Source organism: Schistocerca gregaria, chromosome 3, assembly GCF_023897955.1.
Source record: "Schistocerca gregaria isolate iqSchGreg1 chromosome 3, iqSchGreg1.2, whole genome shotgun sequence".
In the NCBI taxonomy this organism is placed as follows: Eukaryota; Metazoa; Arthropoda; class Insecta; order Orthoptera; family Acrididae; genus Schistocerca; species Schistocerca gregaria.
The window spans coordinates 353244925-353266002 of record NC_064922.1 but is presented as its reverse complement, the minus strand read 5'-3'; the positions used below and the strand labels follow the sequence as shown (position 1 = coordinate 353266002).

The following is a 21078-nucleotide window of genomic DNA, read 5'->3' as shown; positions in this document are numbered from 1 at the left end:
GTTGCTCTGAGAACAGTTTCGCCACCTCTGTCGATAGGAAGCGGCCTGGGATTCTTCAAATGCAACCGCCAGCAAAGATATAAGCGTCTTAAATGCTTTTGGAAAAACAAAAATGTGATGTGCAGCTCAAAGTAGAAATGCTAGTTAAAAAACACAGAACTGAATCGTACAAGTGCTTAGAAGAACAAGCGCAAAGAATGCGGCAGTGTTCAGGTCGTTACTTTACAACAGTGGAAAAGGGCTGTACTGTGTGAGTTCCAGTTCCAGTATTACTTTACGTAATATGACTATGTTTTCAATAGTGATAAATGCACCTTTCGAAGTACGACAGTTTTGTTATAACAGCCATGGTTCACGTTCAGTACCTCTGGGCAGTGAAAGTATACATTCACTAGTGACAGTGGACTATCCCTAGGAAATGTGTATTGTTTGACAGAACTGGAATCATTAGTACACTTTCACTAAATGAGCCAGTGAAACTGCCCTATCACCAGTGATGGTATACTTTCCCTCAAACTTCCACTTCCCCTATAACAGAGGCACTTACAACAAGCCGCTCGGGATTAGCCGAGCGGTCTGTGGCGCTGCAGCCATGGACCGTGCGGCTGGTCCCGGCGGAGGTTCGAGTCCTCCCTCGGGCATGGCTGTGTGTGTGTTTCTCCTTAGGACAATTTAGATTAAGTAGTGTGTAAGCTTAGGGACTGATGACCTTAGCAGTTAAGTCCCATAAGATTTCACACACATCTGAACATTTTGAACTTACAACAAGGACTTTCTTACAGCACTAGACTATTACAGACAGTTGTTGATGCATCCACTGTGACACATTGTTGCAGGGTTCCTTATGGCAGATTCTTGTCGCATTCACGAATGATGGTTCATAAAAGGGGTCGAGGAAAGGAGATCAGCTTTACACCAAGTTCCTCAGATGGTCAACTTCACTATAATTCCACGAAGAACTTGCAAAATTTTGTTTGTGTGACTGTAAATACGTAAATATAATAGCTGTTTATTACTGCTTTGGTTATCATTCTGGAGGGTCAACGCACAATGATCATAAGAGTTAGACACGTCAGTTGTTTTATGTCAGTCACACGAATGAAAATATGATAAAAAATAAAAGAGTAAATAGCTTTTTCAGGCCTAAATATTTTTCCTTAATTTGAGTAATATTGTACTACACACTTCGTAAATTAGCCTGTTTTCTGCACCAGGGTTCAAGCTATCTCACGCCAAATCTCATGGATATCGGTTCAGAAGTTTACTTGTCGTAACTGACAGCAGTTATAATGTTAATATGGAAGGTGGAAGATTTGTCTGATGAGATAGAAAAAGAAACAGGTGACAATTTAGAAGAGATAGGGGATCTAGTATTAGAATCATAATTTAAGAGAGCCTTGGAAGACTTAAGATGAAGTAAGGCAGGAGGAATCGATAACAAAGAATAGTTCAAATGGCTCTGAGCACTATGGGTAACGTCTGAGGTCATCGGTCCCCTAGAACTTAGAACTACTTAAACCTAACTAACCTAAGTTACTCACCAGCGACCGGCTGGATAGATAACATTCCATCAGAATTTCTTAAATCATTGGGGGAAATGACAACACAATCACTGTTTACGTTGGTGAGTACAATGTATGAATCTGGCGACATACCATCTGATTTTCAGAAAAAATATAATCCACACAATTCCAAAGACTGCAAGAGCTGACAAGTGCGAGAATTACCGCACAATCAGCTTAACAGCTCATGCATCGAAGTTGCCGACAAGGATAATATACAGATGAATCGAAAAGAAAATTGAGGATGTGTTAGATGATGAGCAGTTTGGCTTTAGGAAAGATAAAGACACCAGAAAGGCAATTCTGACGTTGCTCTTGATAATGGAGGCATGAAAAATCAGGACACTTTCATAGGATTTGTCGGCCTGGAAAAAGCGTTCGACAATGTCAAATAGTGAATGATGTGCTAAATTCTAAGAAGATATAGGGAGAAACGGGTAATATGCGATATGTACAAGAGCCAAGAAGGAATGATAAGAGTGGACGATCAAGAACGAAGTGCTCGGAGTAAAAATGGAGTAACATAGGGATATAGGCTTTCTCTCCTGCTGTTCAATTTGTATGTCGAAGAAGCAATGATGGAAATAAAAGAAAGGTTCAGGAGTGGGACTGAAATTCAAGGTGGAAGGACATCAATGATACGATTCGCTTATGACATTGCCATCCTGAGTGAAAATGAAGAAGAATTACATGATCTGCTGAAAAGAATGGACAGTCAAATGAGTAGAGAATATGGACTGAGAATAAATAGAAAAAAGATGAAAGTAATAAGAAGTAGCAAAAATGAGAACAGCGAAAAACTTAACATCAGGACTGATGTTCATGAAGTAGACGAAGTTAAGAAATTCTGCTACCTTGGCAGCAGAATAACCAATGACGAACGGGGCAAGGAGGACGTCAAAAAAACAGACTATCATTTACAAAAAGAGCATTCCTGGCTAGGAGAAATCTACTAGTATCAAACATAGGCCTTAATTTGAGGAAGAAATTTCCGAGAATGTACGTTTGGAGCATAGCGTTGTATGGTAGTGAAACATGGACTGTGGGAAAACTGGAACAGAAGAGAATCGAAGCATTTGAGATGGAGTCCTACAGACGAATGTTGAAAATTAGGTGAACTGATAAGGTAGGGAATGAGAAGGTTCTGAACCGAATCGGAAAGGAAAGGAATATGTGGAAAACACTGACAAGGAAAAGGGACAAGATGATAACACATTTCTTAAAACATCAGTGAATAACTTCCATGGTATTTGAGGGGCTACAGAAGGCAAAAATTACAGAGTAAGGCAGAGATTGGAATACATCTATCAAATAAATGAGGAATGAGGACGTAGAGTGCAAGTGCTACTATGATTGCAAGAGCTACTATGACATGAAGAGGATGGCACAGGACATGAATTCGTGGCGTGCCGCATGAAAACAGGCAGAAGACTGATGACGCGAAAAAAAAAAATGTAAGCATGGTTTCAGCCATTGCCACGTATTAGGAACTTCGAAACGATAAATATAGCAACTAAAAGAAAAGAATTTCTATCAAAAATCTGTAGTTAATTAACATAAAATGTTTTATAAACTTCTCGGTCAGCTTCACTTCAGCAGTCAACTTCACACCATTTAACAGTATTTCCATATCTGCAACGTTCGCTACGCTGTAGTGTCAGGTCGTTATTATGACTGGAGCACATATCTCGGTTCTCGAAGCGGGACTTGTCTCGACCCAATTAAACCGTGATGAGCAGCTGCACATGTACCCGAAGAGGACTTGCGAATATAACGCTCACAGCTGACGGTTTATCCGTAGCTACACAGTGAACATGCGGTATGATTTACATGTTGCACTTAAGGTTCGTAGCAAATTCATACAGTTATTCTTTTATTTTCACGGCATCGAGTTGAAGTTCCACGTACGGTTTCAGCAAGCAACTTGTGTTTGAAATTCAGGACTCGAGTAACTCTGCACAGCGAATCGAGGCGTGTAATACACACAGTTTCACACGGTACATATAGTAGAAATTCTGTTGCGCCGATTCCACTGTCCCCGCTATACCAATGAGAAACAGCACCAACGTGCCTTCTAACAGATGACTCCTGTACTAGAAATTCAGACTTGTGTTTACGAGGAGGTTGAGATCGATTTTTGCGAACAGTTTGAGGCACATTCATATGCTGCTGATACCACATCTGCGTTACTGGTTATTGTTTTGAAAAAGCTAAATATCCAAATTAATGGTTGAAGAGACAGAAGCATTCCATTCTTTCCATACTTTAAGCAGTATTACCAAGAACGAAAGTAGAGTAAGTTTCTATTTATACACTCCTGGAAATTGAAATAAGAACACCGTGAATTCATTGTCCCAGGAAGGGGAAACTTTATTGACACATTCCTGGGGTCACATACATCACATGATCACACTGACAGAACCACAGGCACATAGACACAGGCAACAGAGCATGCACAATGTCGGCACTAGTACAGTGTATATCCACCTTTCGCAGCAATGTAGGCTGCTATTCTCCCATGGAGACGATCGTAGAGATGCTGGATGTAGTCCTGTGGAACGGCTTGCCATGCCATTTCCACCTGGCGCCTCAGCTGGACCAGCGTTCGTGCTGGACGTGCAGACCGCGTGAGACGACACTTCATCCAGTCCCAAACATGCTCAATGGGGGACAGATCCGGAGATCTTGCTGGCCAGGGTAGTTGACTTACACCTTCTAGAGCATGTTGGGTGGCACAGGATACATGCGGACGTGCATTGTCCTGTTGGAACAGCAAGTTCCCTTGCCGGTCTAGGAATGGTAGAACGATGGGTTCGAAGACGGTTTGGATGTACCGTGCACTATTCAGTGTCCCCTCGACGATCACCAGGGGTGTACGGCCAGTGTAAGAGATCGCTCCCCACACCATGGTGCCGGGTGTTGGCCCTGTGTGCCTCGGTCGTATGCAGTCCTGATTGTGGCGCTCACCTGCACTGCGCCAAACACGCATACGACCATCATTGGCACCAAGGCAGAAGCTACTCTCATTGCTGAAGACGACACGTCTCCATTCGTCCCTCCATTCACGCCTGTCGCGACACCACTGGAGGCGGGCTGCACGATGTTGGGGCGTGAGCGGAAGACGGCCTAACGGTGTGCGGGACCGTAGCCCAGCTTCATGGAGACGGTTGCGAATGGTCCTCGCCGATACCCCAGGAGCAACAGTGTCCCTAATTTGCTGGGAAGTGGCGGTGCGGTCCCCTACGGCACTGCGTAGGATCCTACGGTCTTGGCGTGCATCCGTGCGTCGCTGCGGTCCGGTCCCAGGTCGACGGGCACGTGCACCTTCCGCCGACCACTGGCGACAACATCGATGTACTGTGGAGACCTCACGCCTCACGTGTTGAGCAATTTGGCGGTATGTCCACCCGGCCTCCCGCATCCCCACTATACACCCTCGCTCAAAGTCCGTCAACTGCACATACGGTTCACGTCCACGCTGTCGCGGCATGCTACCAGTGTTAAAGACTGCGATGGAGCTCCGTATGCCACGGCAAACTGGCTGACACTGACGGCGGCGGTGCACAAATGCTGCGCAGCTAGCGCCGTTCGACGGCCAACACCGCGGTTCCTGGTGTGTCCGCTGTGCCGTGCGTGTGATCATTGCTTGTACAGCCCTCTCGCAGTGTCCGGAGCAAGTATGGTGGGTCTGACACACCGGTGTCAATGTGTTCTTTTTTCCATTTCCAGGAGTGTAGTTAATGACATTATCAAGTAACACTTACATATAAAATCTTCTTGTGTTGAGACCGCGTGAAATCGGAGTTAAGACTCTTATCACCATCTGCTTCACCAGGAGGTGTGAGTATCAGTCAACAGCAGAGTCTGCATTTTTTACTGGGGAGTAAAAGCTTGTCGGATGATGTCGCTTGGAATTTTAGCATTTATAGACGCTATGACGTAACCTGGAAGGCGGGATTCTCGTGCGCAAATGCTGGAAATGGGCACTGTGGCACTACACCTCCCCCCCATCCCCCCTGCCCTTCATCACTGGGATGCTATTGAAGGGCGGAAAGGGAAAGGAGACCACCTCAAACAACACCTACGCCCTTAAGATTTTCGATTTTTGGCTGTGTTTATTTGAAGACGTTCCTTTAAAGACCTCATCTCCACGCGTCACTCGACTACAATCCCATCTCTGTTAATTTTTGTTACCGCACATCTAAATTCCTAACGCTTCTTTTCTAACCGAATTCCAGTAACTCGATGCATGGGAGGGGACCTCTGTTTTTTCCGTTTTCTCGAATTTGATCTTGTGCCACTTTATAAGACTGTAATCCCCTATCGCTGATTTCTCTTGATCTCTAAACTTGATGGGCCGTATATTGCGCTCAGTGCTATGCCACATTCACATGGTACACTGTAGAACACAAGTACGCTTAGGTCAGAATAGTGGTCTAGTACCTTATTTGCCATGTGGATTAAGAGTAAAGCGGAAGAAGACGAAAGTGACGAGAAGTATCAGAAATGGGAATAGCGAGAAACTTAATATCAAAACTGGTGGTCACGAAGTAGGTGAAGTTAAGGAATTCTACTACCTAGGCAGCAAAATAACCCATGACCGATGGAGGAAAACCGACTAGCACTGGCAAGAAGGGGATTCCTGGCCAAGAGAGGTCTGCTAGTATCAAACAGGCCTTAATTTGAGGACGAAGTTTCTGAAAATGTACGTTTGGAGGACAGGATTGTTTGGTAGTGAATAATGGACTGTGGGAAGACTTGAACAGAGGTGTAGCGAAGCGTTTGAGATGAGGTGCTACAGAGGAATATTGAAAATCAGGTAGTCTGACAAGGTGAGGAATGAGGACGTCCTCCGTAGAAGTGACGAAGAACGGAACATAGGGAATACAGTGACAAGAAGAAGAGAGCAAATGGCAGAGTATGTGTTAAGACATTAGGGACTTTCATGGTACTAGAGGGAGCTGTAGAGGAAAACAGAGATTGGAATGCATCTAGCAAATAATTGATGACGCAGTGGTTAAGTGCTACTCTGAGATGAAGACATAAGCGCAGGGGAGGAGAAAAAGTCAAATTCCAAGTGATCATTGGGTGACATTCTTTGCACTCCGCATAATAAAGTGCTCAGGAGAGGATACCTTTTCGCGAGATGGTTGAAACTACCCTCATTTATATAACGACCTCTTTGAGTCGGAATTTTGTACACAGAATGACCCAAAGTCCATCCACATTATGTTCAGTCTACACGTCCAAATCCGGCAACCTGACTTCCGCTCCTACTTCCGCAGGGAACCTGATGTAGTCCAAGAACTGAAGCTGTACATCCGTTTCCTCAGGCCTCGTAAATACTAAAACAGTTTGAACGGAGAGGAGCAGAATGTGAAGCTCGTTCTTCAAAATATTCCATAAAGAATTTAGCAATAGGTGGTGATTATGTAGAGCCCATAGCCGCACCGTCGGTGGTGTAATATTTTGCGTTGTACGGAAAATAAGTGGACGTCACCATGTGTGGAAAAATTTCGTAATGCCAGGTGGAAAATGGCTAGTTACAAGCCTCAGTACATCTCGTATCAGTGTTTCCGTAAACTGATCGTAATGTCACTTGGGGCTTGCTGTATCCCTTTCAGTATCTCAATGAGAGTATCAGATTTCTAGATGTGATGGCTGCAATTGCAGACTTCAGGTACCAAGATTTTATAGAGTGTCAAACAGAGCTTTCATTCGGTGGATGATGGGCCGTATTCTTCCACGCGTGGAAGTTGTGCCGTTTAAAATTTAATGTACAGAGAACTCTCCTCAGATCTAAATAATGTGACTCATTGCTGGAGAAAAACGTGATGCTTCATCTTTTCCTAAACCTTACAATGTGCTGTCAACAAAAATTGGAAATGCTAGGTTAGAACTCCTCCTCACTGGTTTAATCTGTCAGGAAAGGTTATGTAAACTGAAGTTGCAGACAGTACATTTCAAGAGTTGGAGAAGAAATCTAAGTAACGTCAATGTAGGGGTAAATACCTGGTCACAGGAAATAAAGATAAGCAAAATCATGATGATGTGGTTACATGGTTGTATACGCATACAATGTATGTCAGAAATAGGTTAAAACAACTATTCAGTTCCATAACACAGCTAACGCAATTTAATTTTGCCGTATCGCTAAATAACAAAGCTTTTGAGTGAAAAAGAGTAATACAATCAGTTCCACAAGAAAGTGTACGCCTTGATTTTAAATGTAACGTCCTCAGCGGCATCACTGGTAGTGGTCTCGAATCTATACTCAATGCGCTTTTGGACAGTGTAGAGATAAACAGTGTGAGAATTGAATGTTTTGTTTTATCGGTTGCCGTTTTGGCTATTTGCACTTATTTACAGTCAATTTAAACGTTGAAGAAATTTGCATATTCATAAAAAATGCCTTCTGAAGTGCGCTAAGAAGTTATTTGGTTCAAACTAGGCAAACGGGATGATTCAATAGGTTAATGATGCGAAACTTCGTAGTCGCCTCTGCACACTGTGAAAACAAGACAATGGGATGTCCACAGCGAATTGGTCTGCAATGTCTCCGGATGCAAATCCAATCGGAAATGTTAAGATGAAACTTAAAGGAAAGCAGTTCTCATATAAAATCAGGATGGTATGGAGATCGTTATGGAGAGAATATGCAGAAAATCTCGTGAAAAGCATACAAAAAAGGTGCCAATCTGTATAGATAATGGCAGCGATTGGATTAACAATTAGGTAATTGTGCAATTAGCAATAACATGTATTTTCATGTATACATATATTAATAATAGTGTCTTTTATTTCATACAGTTAACGGCATACACTTTTTTGTAGAACTGACTGTACCTGCCTGTGTTGGTGATCTACGCTGAGATGCCGAAAGCCATCAAAAAATGGTTCAAATGGCTCTGAGCACTATGGGACTTAACTTGTGAGGTCATCAGTCCCCTAGAACGTAGAACTACTTAAACCTAAGGATATAACACACACCCATGCCCGAGGCAGGATGCGAACCTGCGACCGTAGCGGTCGCGCGATCCTGGACCGATGCGCCTAGAGCCGCTCGGCCACTGTGGCCTTCCCGAAAGCCATTGGATAGCGATATACTCATACACAAATGGTGGTAGTATGACGTACGCAAGGCATAAAAGGCCAGTGTATTAAGGAAGCTGTCTTTTGTACTAAGGCGAGTCATATGGAAAGGTTTTCGACGTCATTATGGTCGTACGCCGGAAATTAACAGACTTTGAACGCGGAATGATAGTTGGAACTAGCCGCATAGGACATTCCATTTCGTAAATCGTTAGGGAATTCAATATTTAGAGATCCATATAGTCAAGAGGGTGTCAAGAATACCAGCTTTCAGGCGTTATCTCTCACCACGGACAACGCAGTGGCCGATGACCTTCGCTTAACGACCGAGAGCAGCAGCGTTTACGTAGAGCTGTCAGTGCTAACATGAAATAACCGCAGACGTCAATGTAGGACGCAAGACGAACGTACTCGTTGGGACAATGCGGCGAAACCTGCGTTAACGGGGTATGGCAACAGACGCTCGACGCAAGTGCCTTTGCCAACAGAACTATACCGCATACAGCGCCTCTCCTGGAGTCGTGAGACGACTTGAAAACAGTGGCCTGGCCACTTGTTAAGACCTAATGTACAATTCGAGTATGACGCAGAACCCCACGTTGCTATGGACCCAAGTCGCCAACAACTCACTGTGCGATCTGGTGGTGGTTCCATAATGGTGTCAGCTGTGTTTATTTGGAATGGACTTGGTCTTCTCGTCCAGCTGAACCAATTATTGAATGGAAATGGTTATCTTCAACTGCTTCGTAACCATTTGATTCCATTCATGGACTTCAATTCCCAAACAACGATGGAATTTTTATGGATGGCAGTGCGCCACGTAACAAGGGCACAGCTGTTTGCGATTGGTTCGAAGAAATTCTGAAAAATTTGAGCGTATGATTTGGCCATCTAGTTCTATCCGACATGAATCCCATCGAAGATTTATGGGACACAATCGGAAGGTCAGTTCGTGCTCAAAAAGCGCACTGCCAACCCATTCGCAATTGTATACAGGTACAGAGGCAGCATGGCTCAATATTTCTGCATAGGACTTCAACGACTTGTTGAATGCATTGCACTTCGAGTTGCTCTACTAAGCCGGGCCATAGGAAGTCCGACACGATATTAGGAGGTATCCCTATACTTTTATCAAGTAACTATAATCCAAACGAATTCACATTTTTGTCGATACAAAAGATTGAGAAGTTCCAAGTATGTATTGATTCCATGCTCTACAAATGCGCTCACGTTTAATTTAAGATGAAGATTAATTTTGGAATGTCTGTGAAGATAACATTCGATTTTCCGTTTTTGTTTCTTTGTTCAAAGGATAATGTTAGATTGGCTAAGATACCAATGGAGAAAGATGTTGTAATGGAGCAAAATATTTTTCCTCTCTCCTAAATAAATACATGACGATTTTTTCCAACGAGTACAAACTCTAGGGTTTGATCGATGAGAGGATACGGAACAAGGAAGGTCTATTGAACTTATGTCCGGAAATGCGTGGTTTCCATGATAGAAACCATTTATTCAATCGTGCTTGGTTACAGAGACTTCGGCCTTAATACTTGCTGTACCATGCCCCCACAGTTACAGTACGGTTGGTTTCCTCCTAGAGGGTGGTACTGTTCCTTATACGTTATGCCCTAGCGCCCTCTCCTGCCATAGTAATTGGTAATGTTGCTTCCAATTCACTTCTCTTGCGGACTCACCTTGTAGTGGATGTGCTACAGCATTGCACACAGTGGTTCCGTATTCTAATTGGGAGGTTGCCAACATGGAGTTAACTTACGGAAAGGTAAATGGCAACGAGCGGCGGACAGCAAGGCTGTATCAGAGACAATCTCAGTGTTCAATGTTTTCAACAGTATTTGCCAATTGTCTGAGACACGGTTGTCTCAGGAAGCAGGAAATCATGAAGGACGTAACCGAAACGTTCGGACTCCAGTTGGAGGAAAATGTGATCAAAACTTTGGAAGGCTACAGCCATGTCAGTGCCAGGCAGTTGGCCCGCCAGCACAGGGTAAGCCAGACGACCGTATGGAACACTCTCCATGACAATTATTACTATCCTTATCTCTTGCAACGTTGGGAGGGCTTACAAGCTACAGACATTCCGATCTGGAAGCAGTTTTCACACTGGTTTCTTCCCCAGGTTTGAGGATTCCGGGATTTGTGTCATCCATCCTATTCACAGGCCACTTTTACGAGGATTGGTATCTTCAACTTTCATAACAGTCGTCAGCGGGATAATATGCAGGACCCCCATAGTATGGTGACAGCGAATAATTAGCATCAGAGCAGCCGAAATTTGTGCCCCGGGTAATTGGCGACTGTATATTGGGACCAGTCTTCCTTTCACGTTGCCTAACAGGCCAGAACTATCGGCTTTTCTTTCGGGTGACTTTGCCTCCCCTGCTGGAAGAAGTGCCACTGATGATTCGATGGGTTATGTGGCTGCTACATAATGGTGCTTCGGCCCACTTCGCCCTTAATGTGCGAACGCATCTCAATCGTGTCTTCCCTGATCAATGGATCGGACTAGTGGGTCTAATTTCATGGCCTGCTCGTTCACCGGATCTCAACCCGTGCAATTTCTGGTTACGAGACCATCTCAAGAGTACCGTGTATGCAGATCTCATTACAGATATGGAGGACGACGGTTCAATCCCGCGTCCGGCCACCCTGATTTAGGTTTTCCGTGATTTCCCTAAATCGCTCCAGGCAAATGCTGGCATGGTTCCTTCGAAAGGGCACGGCCGACTTCCTTCCCTAATCCGATGAGACCGATGACCTCGCTGTCTGGTCTCCTTCCCCAAACAAGCCCCAACAGATATGGAGACCCTGGAGCAGGGTATTCATGCTGGCTTTGACAACGTTCGGATGCTGCCTCGCTGATGAGAACTTCAGACAGAACATCCTACGGTGCGTACGCTCATGTATTGAGGCACATGGAAACCATTTTGAACACATACTGTAACTGTGGCTGCATGGTACAGCGTGTACTAGACCGCAGTCTCTGTATCACTGTTCGACTGAATACATGGCCTCTAGCTTGGAAACTATGCATTTCCGGACATAAGTTCATTAGATCTTTTTTGTTCCGCATCCTCTCATCGATCAATCCCTAGAGTTTGCACACAGTGGAAAAAATCACCCTGTATAGTAAAATTCAGATTTTGTTGCCTGAATAGATATAGAAATTGAGAATTTCGGATTGGGAGTCCATTTGCATTAGCTACAGATAATGAATTTCGAGTTGTTATAGTGCACATGTTCAGCTTTGAGTCAGGAATACACGCTACAGTGATTTTTCTGTACCACAAAACTCCTTGAAATTATTTTGTTTGTTATATAACTCGTTTCGTTACATTTCTTGTTGCAGGGAATGCTGTTGGGCGCGTGGAGCGGCTTGTTGGTGGCGCTCCTGGCGGCCTCACACGGTAACGGTAAGAGTCACATGACCACGTAGACATCGATATCCGTGATCTTGAGTTAGCACCGTTAAGTGGAGGACACAGGTTGAGCCGAACGTCAGGTACGAGTTGCCGTCTTCAATGTACCGCCTGTATGTCCTCTGTGTACATCAGACTGAAATTCAAAAATGCATTCTATTATAACTTAATTAGCTGTGTGTTCTTCAAATGCATCGTGGGCCTGCACAAGGTAACAGAGACATTTAAACGCTGTACTGCTATGGTTGTACTTCCAAGATGCGAACATTAATTATATATCCAGGATGCACTTTTGACACTGCACCGGAGCGTGCGCTGATCTCAAACTTTTTGGCAGATTAAAACTGCGTGCTAGACGGGGACTTAAACCCCGGAGCTCTCCCTTTCACGGCAAGTGGTCTACCGACTGTACTACACAAGCACGGCTCATGATCCGGCCTCACAGCGCTAATTCCACTACTACGTCACACCCTATCTTCCAAACTTCATAGAAGCTTTCGGCGAAACTTTCAGAACTAACACTCCTGGAAAAGGGATATTAGAGAGATATGGTCATAGCCTGGGGAGTTGCTTCCTCAACATCCTTTCTTCTACGAGTGATAGTCCTGCAAGTATTGGAATGTAGAAGTTGACATAACGATGGAGTAAAATCTGTGAGGATGAGTCGTGAGTCGTGGTTGGGTAGCTCAGTCCAGCTGGCACGTTAGCTCAGCGTGTTCGGTCAGAGGGTTAGTATATATATATATAACCTGTAGTAATAAAAATAACTCAGTGAACGGATCAACGATTAACTTTAACAGATGTCATGGGTCGCCTGCCACGAACAAATGCAACGAACAATAGCGAACATAATGAGATCAGGAAAAAATGGTGGTAGAGCACCTGTTCACGAAATTCAAAGGTCGGTCTTCGAGTCCCGGTTCGACACGCAATTTTTATCTGCCATTAAGTACATTTATAATTTTATATTTATAGGCTGAAGCGGCTAGTGAAAATTTGTACCAAGGCCGGGAATGGAACCCAGGTCTCCTGCTTACTTTTTTTTTTAATCTCATTTTGTTCGTTGCATCGGCTCGGGGCGGACGTCGAAAGACACCCGTTTCAGTTTGTTGTTCATCCATTAACTCAGATTTTTTAATTACAGAGGGCATCTAGCCCTCTGCCTGAACACGCTGAGTTACCGTGCCGACTATATAGACTAAAGCAGGCTTACTAGGCAGGTGCGCAGGCCACTAAGCTACGTTGGCACATTGGTTAACACAACTGCACGAATTACCCTGGCATGCCTCCCACCTCGATCCAAATCCTCACTGGCGCCGTAGTCTACTTTAAATTCCACCTTACACACTTACAGAATTACCGAGACTCTCCATGTTGCGGAATAACACCTCTGCATCAAACGTAAATGGGTGAGGAAGCCTGAAACTCATATGCAGGTATTTATACAAATGAAAATACACAATTTCAGAGACTTTATTGTCTTGACGTGGAGGTGATATTCCAGAACATGGGAGAGCTTCAGCGATTCTGTTCGTGTACAAGGGGGAATTTAAAGTGTATTAGGTGGCAGCGAGAATTTTCTCGAGGAGAGAGGCGTACCAGGGTAATCCATGCAGTTGTATGAAGTACTGTGCCAAGGTGGCTTATTGGCTAACGCAGCTGCCTAGTAAGCAGAATACCCGGGTTAGACTCCCGGCCTTGGTACAAATTTTCACTCGCCGCTTCAGTCTATCATATCTGTATCAGACCAATAAAGTTTCTGAAATTACGTCATTTCATTTTATATTTATAACGTGTGGCAGATGGGCTCAAAGTTTGTAGAGGGCTGTTAGTTCGACCATGATTACGCTGGTTGCATTAGCTTTCCATTTTTATTACTTCTCAGGCGTTTAAAAGACAACACACCACAACCATAGCGTTGGGCGATGACGCACCCGCGGCCGCGGTCGAAATTCACAGTCTTACCATTGCGCGAGATATATTGCATGACGTATTGCTGAGTAGACATTCTCGAAAACTTTGTTGCCGAACCTTAATTAATTTTCTGCACTTATTCCTGCACAGTCGGTCTATATAAGTAACGCCTGCCTTGTTTTTGTAGCGACATTGGGTTAAAATTGTCAGCACTCCTATATCACTGGTACCATACACTGTAGAAATCTAACGTCTTTCAAAAGACACCCAGATTCGACAACAGGATTTTAAAACGGTCTACAACCCATTTATAGTATCTCCTCCAAGAACGAAACATAATACCATTCTTAAGTTAATGAGGGGGGAAATCATGGAGAGCCTCAGCGATTCTGTAGGATTTTAAAGTAGACTGGGGCGGCAGCAAGAATCTGTACCGAGCATGAAGGCATTCCAGACCTCCTCTCCATTGGGATTCATTGCCCTCTCTAAGTCGGCCTGGTTGTTATCAAGCACTACCTCCAGCTGTCTGATGTCTCCAAGTTCTCGTATGAGTCCTTTGACTACCTACCAGCTCAACCCATAACATCAAGGGACAAGAAATGAGCTTGCCAACTCTTTTTGTTTACCGTGGCACAACATGAACTTTGTGGATCACTGAGCATCACTGACTCCCAATTCACATATTTTTAAAATATCAGCTCCACCTCAAATGGTCCACTACTCCACGACACCCGTTCTTCCCTAGGGAATTCTCCCGGCTGACATGCCGATATGACGAACACCAGAACGGTTCTGCGAAATTACACTAAAAAAAAGGACCGAATGGGACGGAAATCTGTAGATGTGACGTACATATATAGGCAAACAAATGATTACCATTTCAGGAAAATTGGATGATTTATTCATGAGAAAGAGTTTCACAAAATGAGCAAGTCAGTAACACATTGGTCTAACTCAGGCTCTTTTGCAAACAGTTACTCGGCTCACCGTCGATTGACAGAGTTGTTAGATGCCCTCTTGAGGGATACTGTACCAAAGTATGTCCAACTGGCGCGTTAGATGGTGAAAATCCTGTACTGGGCAAGGTGGGATTTGGCAAGTACGAAGACAAGCAATAGAAATTCTCGCCACGTGCGGGTGGGCATTAACTTGCTGAAATGCAAGCTCAGGTTGGCTTGCCATGAACGGCTACAGAATTGGACTTAAAATATCGTCCACGTACCGCTGTGATGTAAAGGTGTCGCGGACTACAATCAATAGCGTTCTGCTATGAAATGGAATGCCCAAAAATATGTTCAAATGGGTGTGAAATCTTATGGGACTTAACTGCTAAGGTCATCAGTCCCTAAGCTTAGACACTACTTAACCTAAATTATCCTAAGGACAAACACACACACCCATGCCCGAGGGAGGACTCGAACCTTCGCCGGGACCAGCCGCTCAGTCCATGACTGCAGCGCCCTAGACCGCTCGGCTAATCCCGCGCGGCTGGAATGCCCCATCACTACTTGTTGGGCCGTGTGGTAGGTGTCAGTCAGGCTAGGAACAAATTGAGACGCGTGTAGCGCGTGTGGCGCGACGCAGCGCGCATTTTTGTAACTTCACAGGTTCATACTGGACCGCGCAAATTGGGACGCGACGCGACTGGGACGCGACACGCGTCTGGGCCGGGTCGCTCGGAATTGTGGTTGCGGCACAGTTTCTCCCGCCGCGCACCGTGCGAGCACTACGGAAGGGGGAGGCGAGGAGCTGGAAGGCAGTCCTGCCATTTGATCACTTTGGCATGGCGCATATGGGCAGTGCAAGTATTGGCCGTCCGAAAAATAGAGCCTTCTGGTATACTGAATTTATTATCACTGAGTAGTGTTCCGTTTCTCGCCGTTTAAGCGCTTCATCTATTTTCGCTAGTACGTAATAGTTTTCAGTTACAGATATCTGTACCGTTCTTTTGCTTTGTTTCTTCTTTTGTGAAGAACAATGCACAGTTCAGTAACTGGTGAGCCATTAGCCACTGGGATTATATCTTCTGCCTCCAAAATGTTTTCAGATCGTAGGAACGGACAGATGATTCATCGTGACGGCAGTGAAAAAGGAAGTAAGAAGTATTGTAAAATCACGTGATTTGGAAGCAAGGCAGGAAAGTAAAACAATGTTACCTACTTGCTGTCTGTTATGCTGCAAAAAGTCGAAAAGGCGTAATTTCTGCCGATATGCCCCCTTGTTGCTTCAGTTAAAAAGCATCCAAGATATGAACTACATAAGTTTCACTGTCGTTGCTTGGATATGGATGTACTAACAGACGTTATACTATGTCCATGTGGACATCACATTTCCACTGCAAGCTAGAAACAGTCGAAAAGCAGTCACAAATAACAAACAGTGTTTTAATTGCCTCGCCGTGATGAGAAAAGCATTTCAATTGTTGCGTGCACATTATCAGCATTAATAAAAAAATTATACAACAGGCTACACAAATGTAAAAATGATCGGTATTATTACGAAAGTAGGAATATCCTAAAAAAGTGTGGTGATTAGATATATTTAATTCATTGAAGTGTACTGCTGACAAAAGCTTTTATGACGTTTATCGAACTCCAGCTCACAACCATTGTTGTCGCGCATAGTATCCTCCGCTGCTGACAATACACTGACCATTGTGTTGTGCGATAGATCAATTGTTTATTTTTCTCGGTAACAACTATTTTATTCGCGATCACACATTATCAGTTTGACAAACCGTAAGAGAGTAACCAGCATCTGGCATGTGCCTATCATTCCGCCTGAAAGAACGCTGATCATTATTTTAATACTGCTCAGATCAAGAGAAGGAATAAAATCCTTTGGTAAGTTTCCATTCCAGTCGCTCAGTGTTGAAAATACGATAGGTTACGGGGATTCAACCAAAACTCCAACAGAATTAGCAATTTATTTTTTGTAAGTGCCGCGCTGGATTAGCCGAACGGTCTTCGGCGCTGCAGTCATGGACTGTGAGGCTGGTTGGTTGTTTTTGGGAAGGAGACCAGACAGCGAGGTCATCGGTCTCGTCGGATTAGGGAAGGAGGGGGAAGGAAGTCAGCCGTGCCCTTTGAAAGAAACCATCCCGGCATTTGCCTGGAGCGATTAAGGGAAACCACGGAAAACCTAAATCAGGATGGCCGGACGCGGGATTGAACCGTCGTCCTCCCGAATGCGACAGTGTCTATCCACTGCGCCACCTCGCTCGGTGTGTGAGGCTGGTCCCGGCGGAGGTTCGAGTCCTCCCTCGGGCATGGGGGTGTGTGTGTTTGTCCTTAGGATAATTTAGGTAAAGTAGTGTGTAAGCTTAGGGACTGACGACCTTAGCAGTTAAGTCCCATAAGATTTCACACACATTTGAACATTTCTTTGTGTGAGTTGTTAACCTTTTCTCATTCGAAGAAGCATCACAATTTATGAGTAAAGGCCAGGTTTAATTATTCTTGTTTTGCCAAAACACAGCATAATTTCCACTTTCTCATCTTAGCTACTGCGACACAGTTCGGAAAGAGAGTGCCTCATTACGAGAAACCTCATAGTGTCGTTTTGCAGTAACATAAGAGAAGAAATTTCATGATTTCATGTTTATTTTCGTACTAGGATACTCTTGTTTCGCTATCTGTCGATAACTCTTAAAAAATAAGTCACTGGAGTGAAAAAAAATAGTACGGGAAGCATATGTACTGATATGTCGCCATAAGTAAGAAAGTTCCATGTGTTTACGAATTGGCAAAATACTCTCCTCCTTGTGCGCTATCATTGTGTGAAAGCGTATTGTCAATAAATGTTAATATGTGTCTATTTGGTCTTATATCTGCCGTTGTATAAAGACAAGATTTTGAAATGAGACTTACGATGTAATCTTAACTATATGTTTTCTTTTTCGATTTGCTGTTTTGCGTCCATGTGTTTGCGTATCTCTTTCCGGTTGCAGGATATAGTTTATCTTCTACTTCCTTCAAAAAAATACAATCGTACACAAGTTACCACATTTTTATTACATTTGCATATTTATATTTGCAAGTGAAGATGACACGAATACACAAGGGACCTCTAGCAGTCACATGTTCTTTAGTGACTTTCGCTGCGCTCCAGTCCAGGGGCGTTCTTGCATCAGTACAGTGGACTCGCATTCGGGAGGAAGACGGTTCATACCCGCTTCCGGGCATCCAGATTTAGGATTTCCTTAAATCGCTTCAGGCAAATGCAGGTATGGTTCCTTTGAAAGGGCACGGCTGTCTTCTTTCCCCATTCTTCCCTAATACAGTGTGACCGGATGATCTCTCTGTTTGGTTTCTTTCCCCCAAATCAGGCTGCCAACCAACCTTGCATCAGTGAAGCACTCCGTGATCTGTAATATATGATGAATACACTTGGCGAATCGTTTTGTAAATACTGATTTTAATTTTGAACGTATTGTATATCCTGGTTTTAACTTTGACATTGCAAGGCATCTTATATCAACCGTTCCGCCAACTAAGATGTGGAGTATATTTCACATATTATCCACATGTATTAAGCTGTATAGAGAAATCGCTTCAGGCAAATGCAATGATGGTTCCTTTGAAATGGCTCGGCTGACTTCTTTCCCCATTCTTCCGTAATCCAGTGTGACCGAATGATCTCTCTGTTTGGTGTCTTTTCCCCAAATCAAGCTGCCAACCAACCTTGCATCAGTGAAGCACTCCGTGATCTGTAATATATGATGAATACACTTGGCGAATCGTCTTGTAAATACTGATTTTAATTTTGAACGTATTGTATATCCTGGTTTTAACTTTGACATTGCAAGGCATCTTATAACAACCGTTCCGCCAACTAAGATGTGGAGTATATTTCACATATTATCCACATTTATTAAGCTGTATAGAGAAATATTTAATAATTCATAATATGTTTTACACTTTATATAAAATATTCGCAGATCAGATGATAGTAACTCTTCTTTACCGAATTCGGAAATCGTAAATAAAGTTTATACAAATGTGGTCCTGGTTTAGAAGTTGTTGCTCTTCATGTGGAACATTTACAGATAACCCATTAGTACTCAGTACGAGCAATTAATCTGCAATAATTTCCTCGCTTGAATTTGCGATGCAGTATTCCGATCCCAGTCTACTGTTATTTCCTCCTAAACATCTAGGCCACGAATTGCTTCGTAATTGGTAATACAAACGGGAATGTAGCAAGGAGCCAGTAAACATCTTAGCAACGCTGTTAAATATCAAACCTATCATGTATTTTTTAGACGCGGAAGAGGATGGACAATGGTTGTGCCTGGTGCTAGCCCATCGGCGCAGCATTTCACATGTGCAAAGAGCTATCCTGGCCCTTTTACCTGCAAGTACCTGCATGCTCGCTGTTCTGCACGAGTATCGACACTATTATTGTGCGTAACGGTATTAAAATTGTTGGGTTCAAATGGTTCAAATGGCTCTGAGCACTATGGGACTTAACTGCTGTGGTCATCAGTCCCCTAGAACTTAGAACTACTCAAACCTAACTAACCTAAGGACATCACACACATCCATGCCCGAGGCAGGATTCGAACCTGCGACCGTAGAGGTCGCGCGTTTCCAGACTGTAGCGCCTAGATTCGCTCGGCCACTATGGCCTGCAAAATTGTTGGGTAATTATTTGTGTGTTCCATTATATTGTCACCTTCTGTACTGATGCTTTTGTCATAGTATGCTTCCTCTGCGTGCTGTGTAGATTTTTGAACACAGTTTTCGTCACTGCACTGTTGCCTTGTTCCATCTGTTTACAGTTCCGTAACCTGCATGGGGAAGACACTTCTGCTGTTCTTCCGTTTCATCCTATTGCACTTTACAGAGGAAAAGTGGGAATGAATTCAATTTGTTTGTGTGGTTTTGGTGTATCTACTTCAGTCAGCCTATAGTATTCTGTGGTGGGTAAAGCTGCTTGGCAGCATGTGGGAAGTAAATGCAAGGTGCATCATAACTAATGCAAGAAGTGCATACACTTGAAAGTACACGATACTAGACGCAAAAAAAGGCTCAGTGAGCATAGGTCCACAAACGAATCATTTGCGAGAGAATTGCGACTTTGTGGTTACCAGGCACCACTGATGTGATTCTGTGTAAACAGCGCAAGCAGGTCCGTGGTGTTGTCTTTGTTTACATTTTCGGAATGTGGCGTAGTAAACAGAATGGATACGTCATGATTAATAAAATTCTTTTCCGGGCTATTATGCCGTGGTCTGATGGATTTCGCATTGTAAACCAACGTTTCGTCCCCATCTCCGTAGGATCCTACGGTCTTGGCGTGCATCCGTGCGTCGCTGCGGTCCGGTCCCAGGTCGACGGGCACGTGCACCTTCCGCCGACCACTGGCGACAACATCGATGTACTGTGGAGACCTCACGCCCCACGTGTTGAGCAATTCGGCGGTACGTCCACCCGGCCTCCCCATGCCCACTATACGCCCTCGCTCAAAGTCCGTCAACTGCACATACGGTTCACGTCCACGCTGTCGCGGCATGCTACCAGTGTTAAAGACTGCGATAGAGCTCCGTATGGCACGGCAAACTGGCTGACACTGACGGCGGCGGTGCACAAATGCTGCGCAGCTAGCGCCATTCGACGGCCAACACCGCGGTTCCTGGTGTGTCCGCTGTGCCGTGCGTGTGATCATTGCTTGTACAGCCCTCTCGCAGTGTCCGGAGCAAGTATGGTGGGTCTGACACACCGGTGTCAATGTGTTCTTTTTTCCATTTCCAGGAGTGTATAATAGTCCACAGACCTTACTATCCCAAGCTCTAACGTCAGCTCGTGACCCACTCCTTCCGTAAACAAATACTACGTTTTTTCCAAATATACTTTTCTTAACTTCACGGCTTCAAGGTCCACCCTTGTTAATGGTGACTCCCAAAAATTTGTAACGGTCCACAGGCCTCTAACGTCAGGTCTCGACTTTCTCTTCCATTAACAAAATACTCCGTTCCCTCTAAACTAAACCCCATTTCGGGTATTATATGTGTAAGTTTTTTGCCACGTAGTTCATGTCATTCTCACCCCCTAAAAAACTACTTGGTG

General features: G+C 44.1%; 1 protein-coding gene across 1 annotated transcript in view; it reads left to right on the top strand.

Annotated features, from left to right (window-relative positions):
* Positions 1-21078, top strand: part of LOC126355371 (uncharacterized) — a 1038787-nt gene that overhangs the window by 478076 nt on the left and 539633 nt on the right. The window contains exon 2 of the mRNA XM_050005665.1: positions 12025-12088. Within this exon, the coding sequence (XP_049861622.1) occupies positions 12028-12088 (61 nt within the window). The 5' untranslated portion in view covers positions 12025-12027. The remainder of the gene's footprint in view (positions 1-12024; positions 12089-21078) is intronic.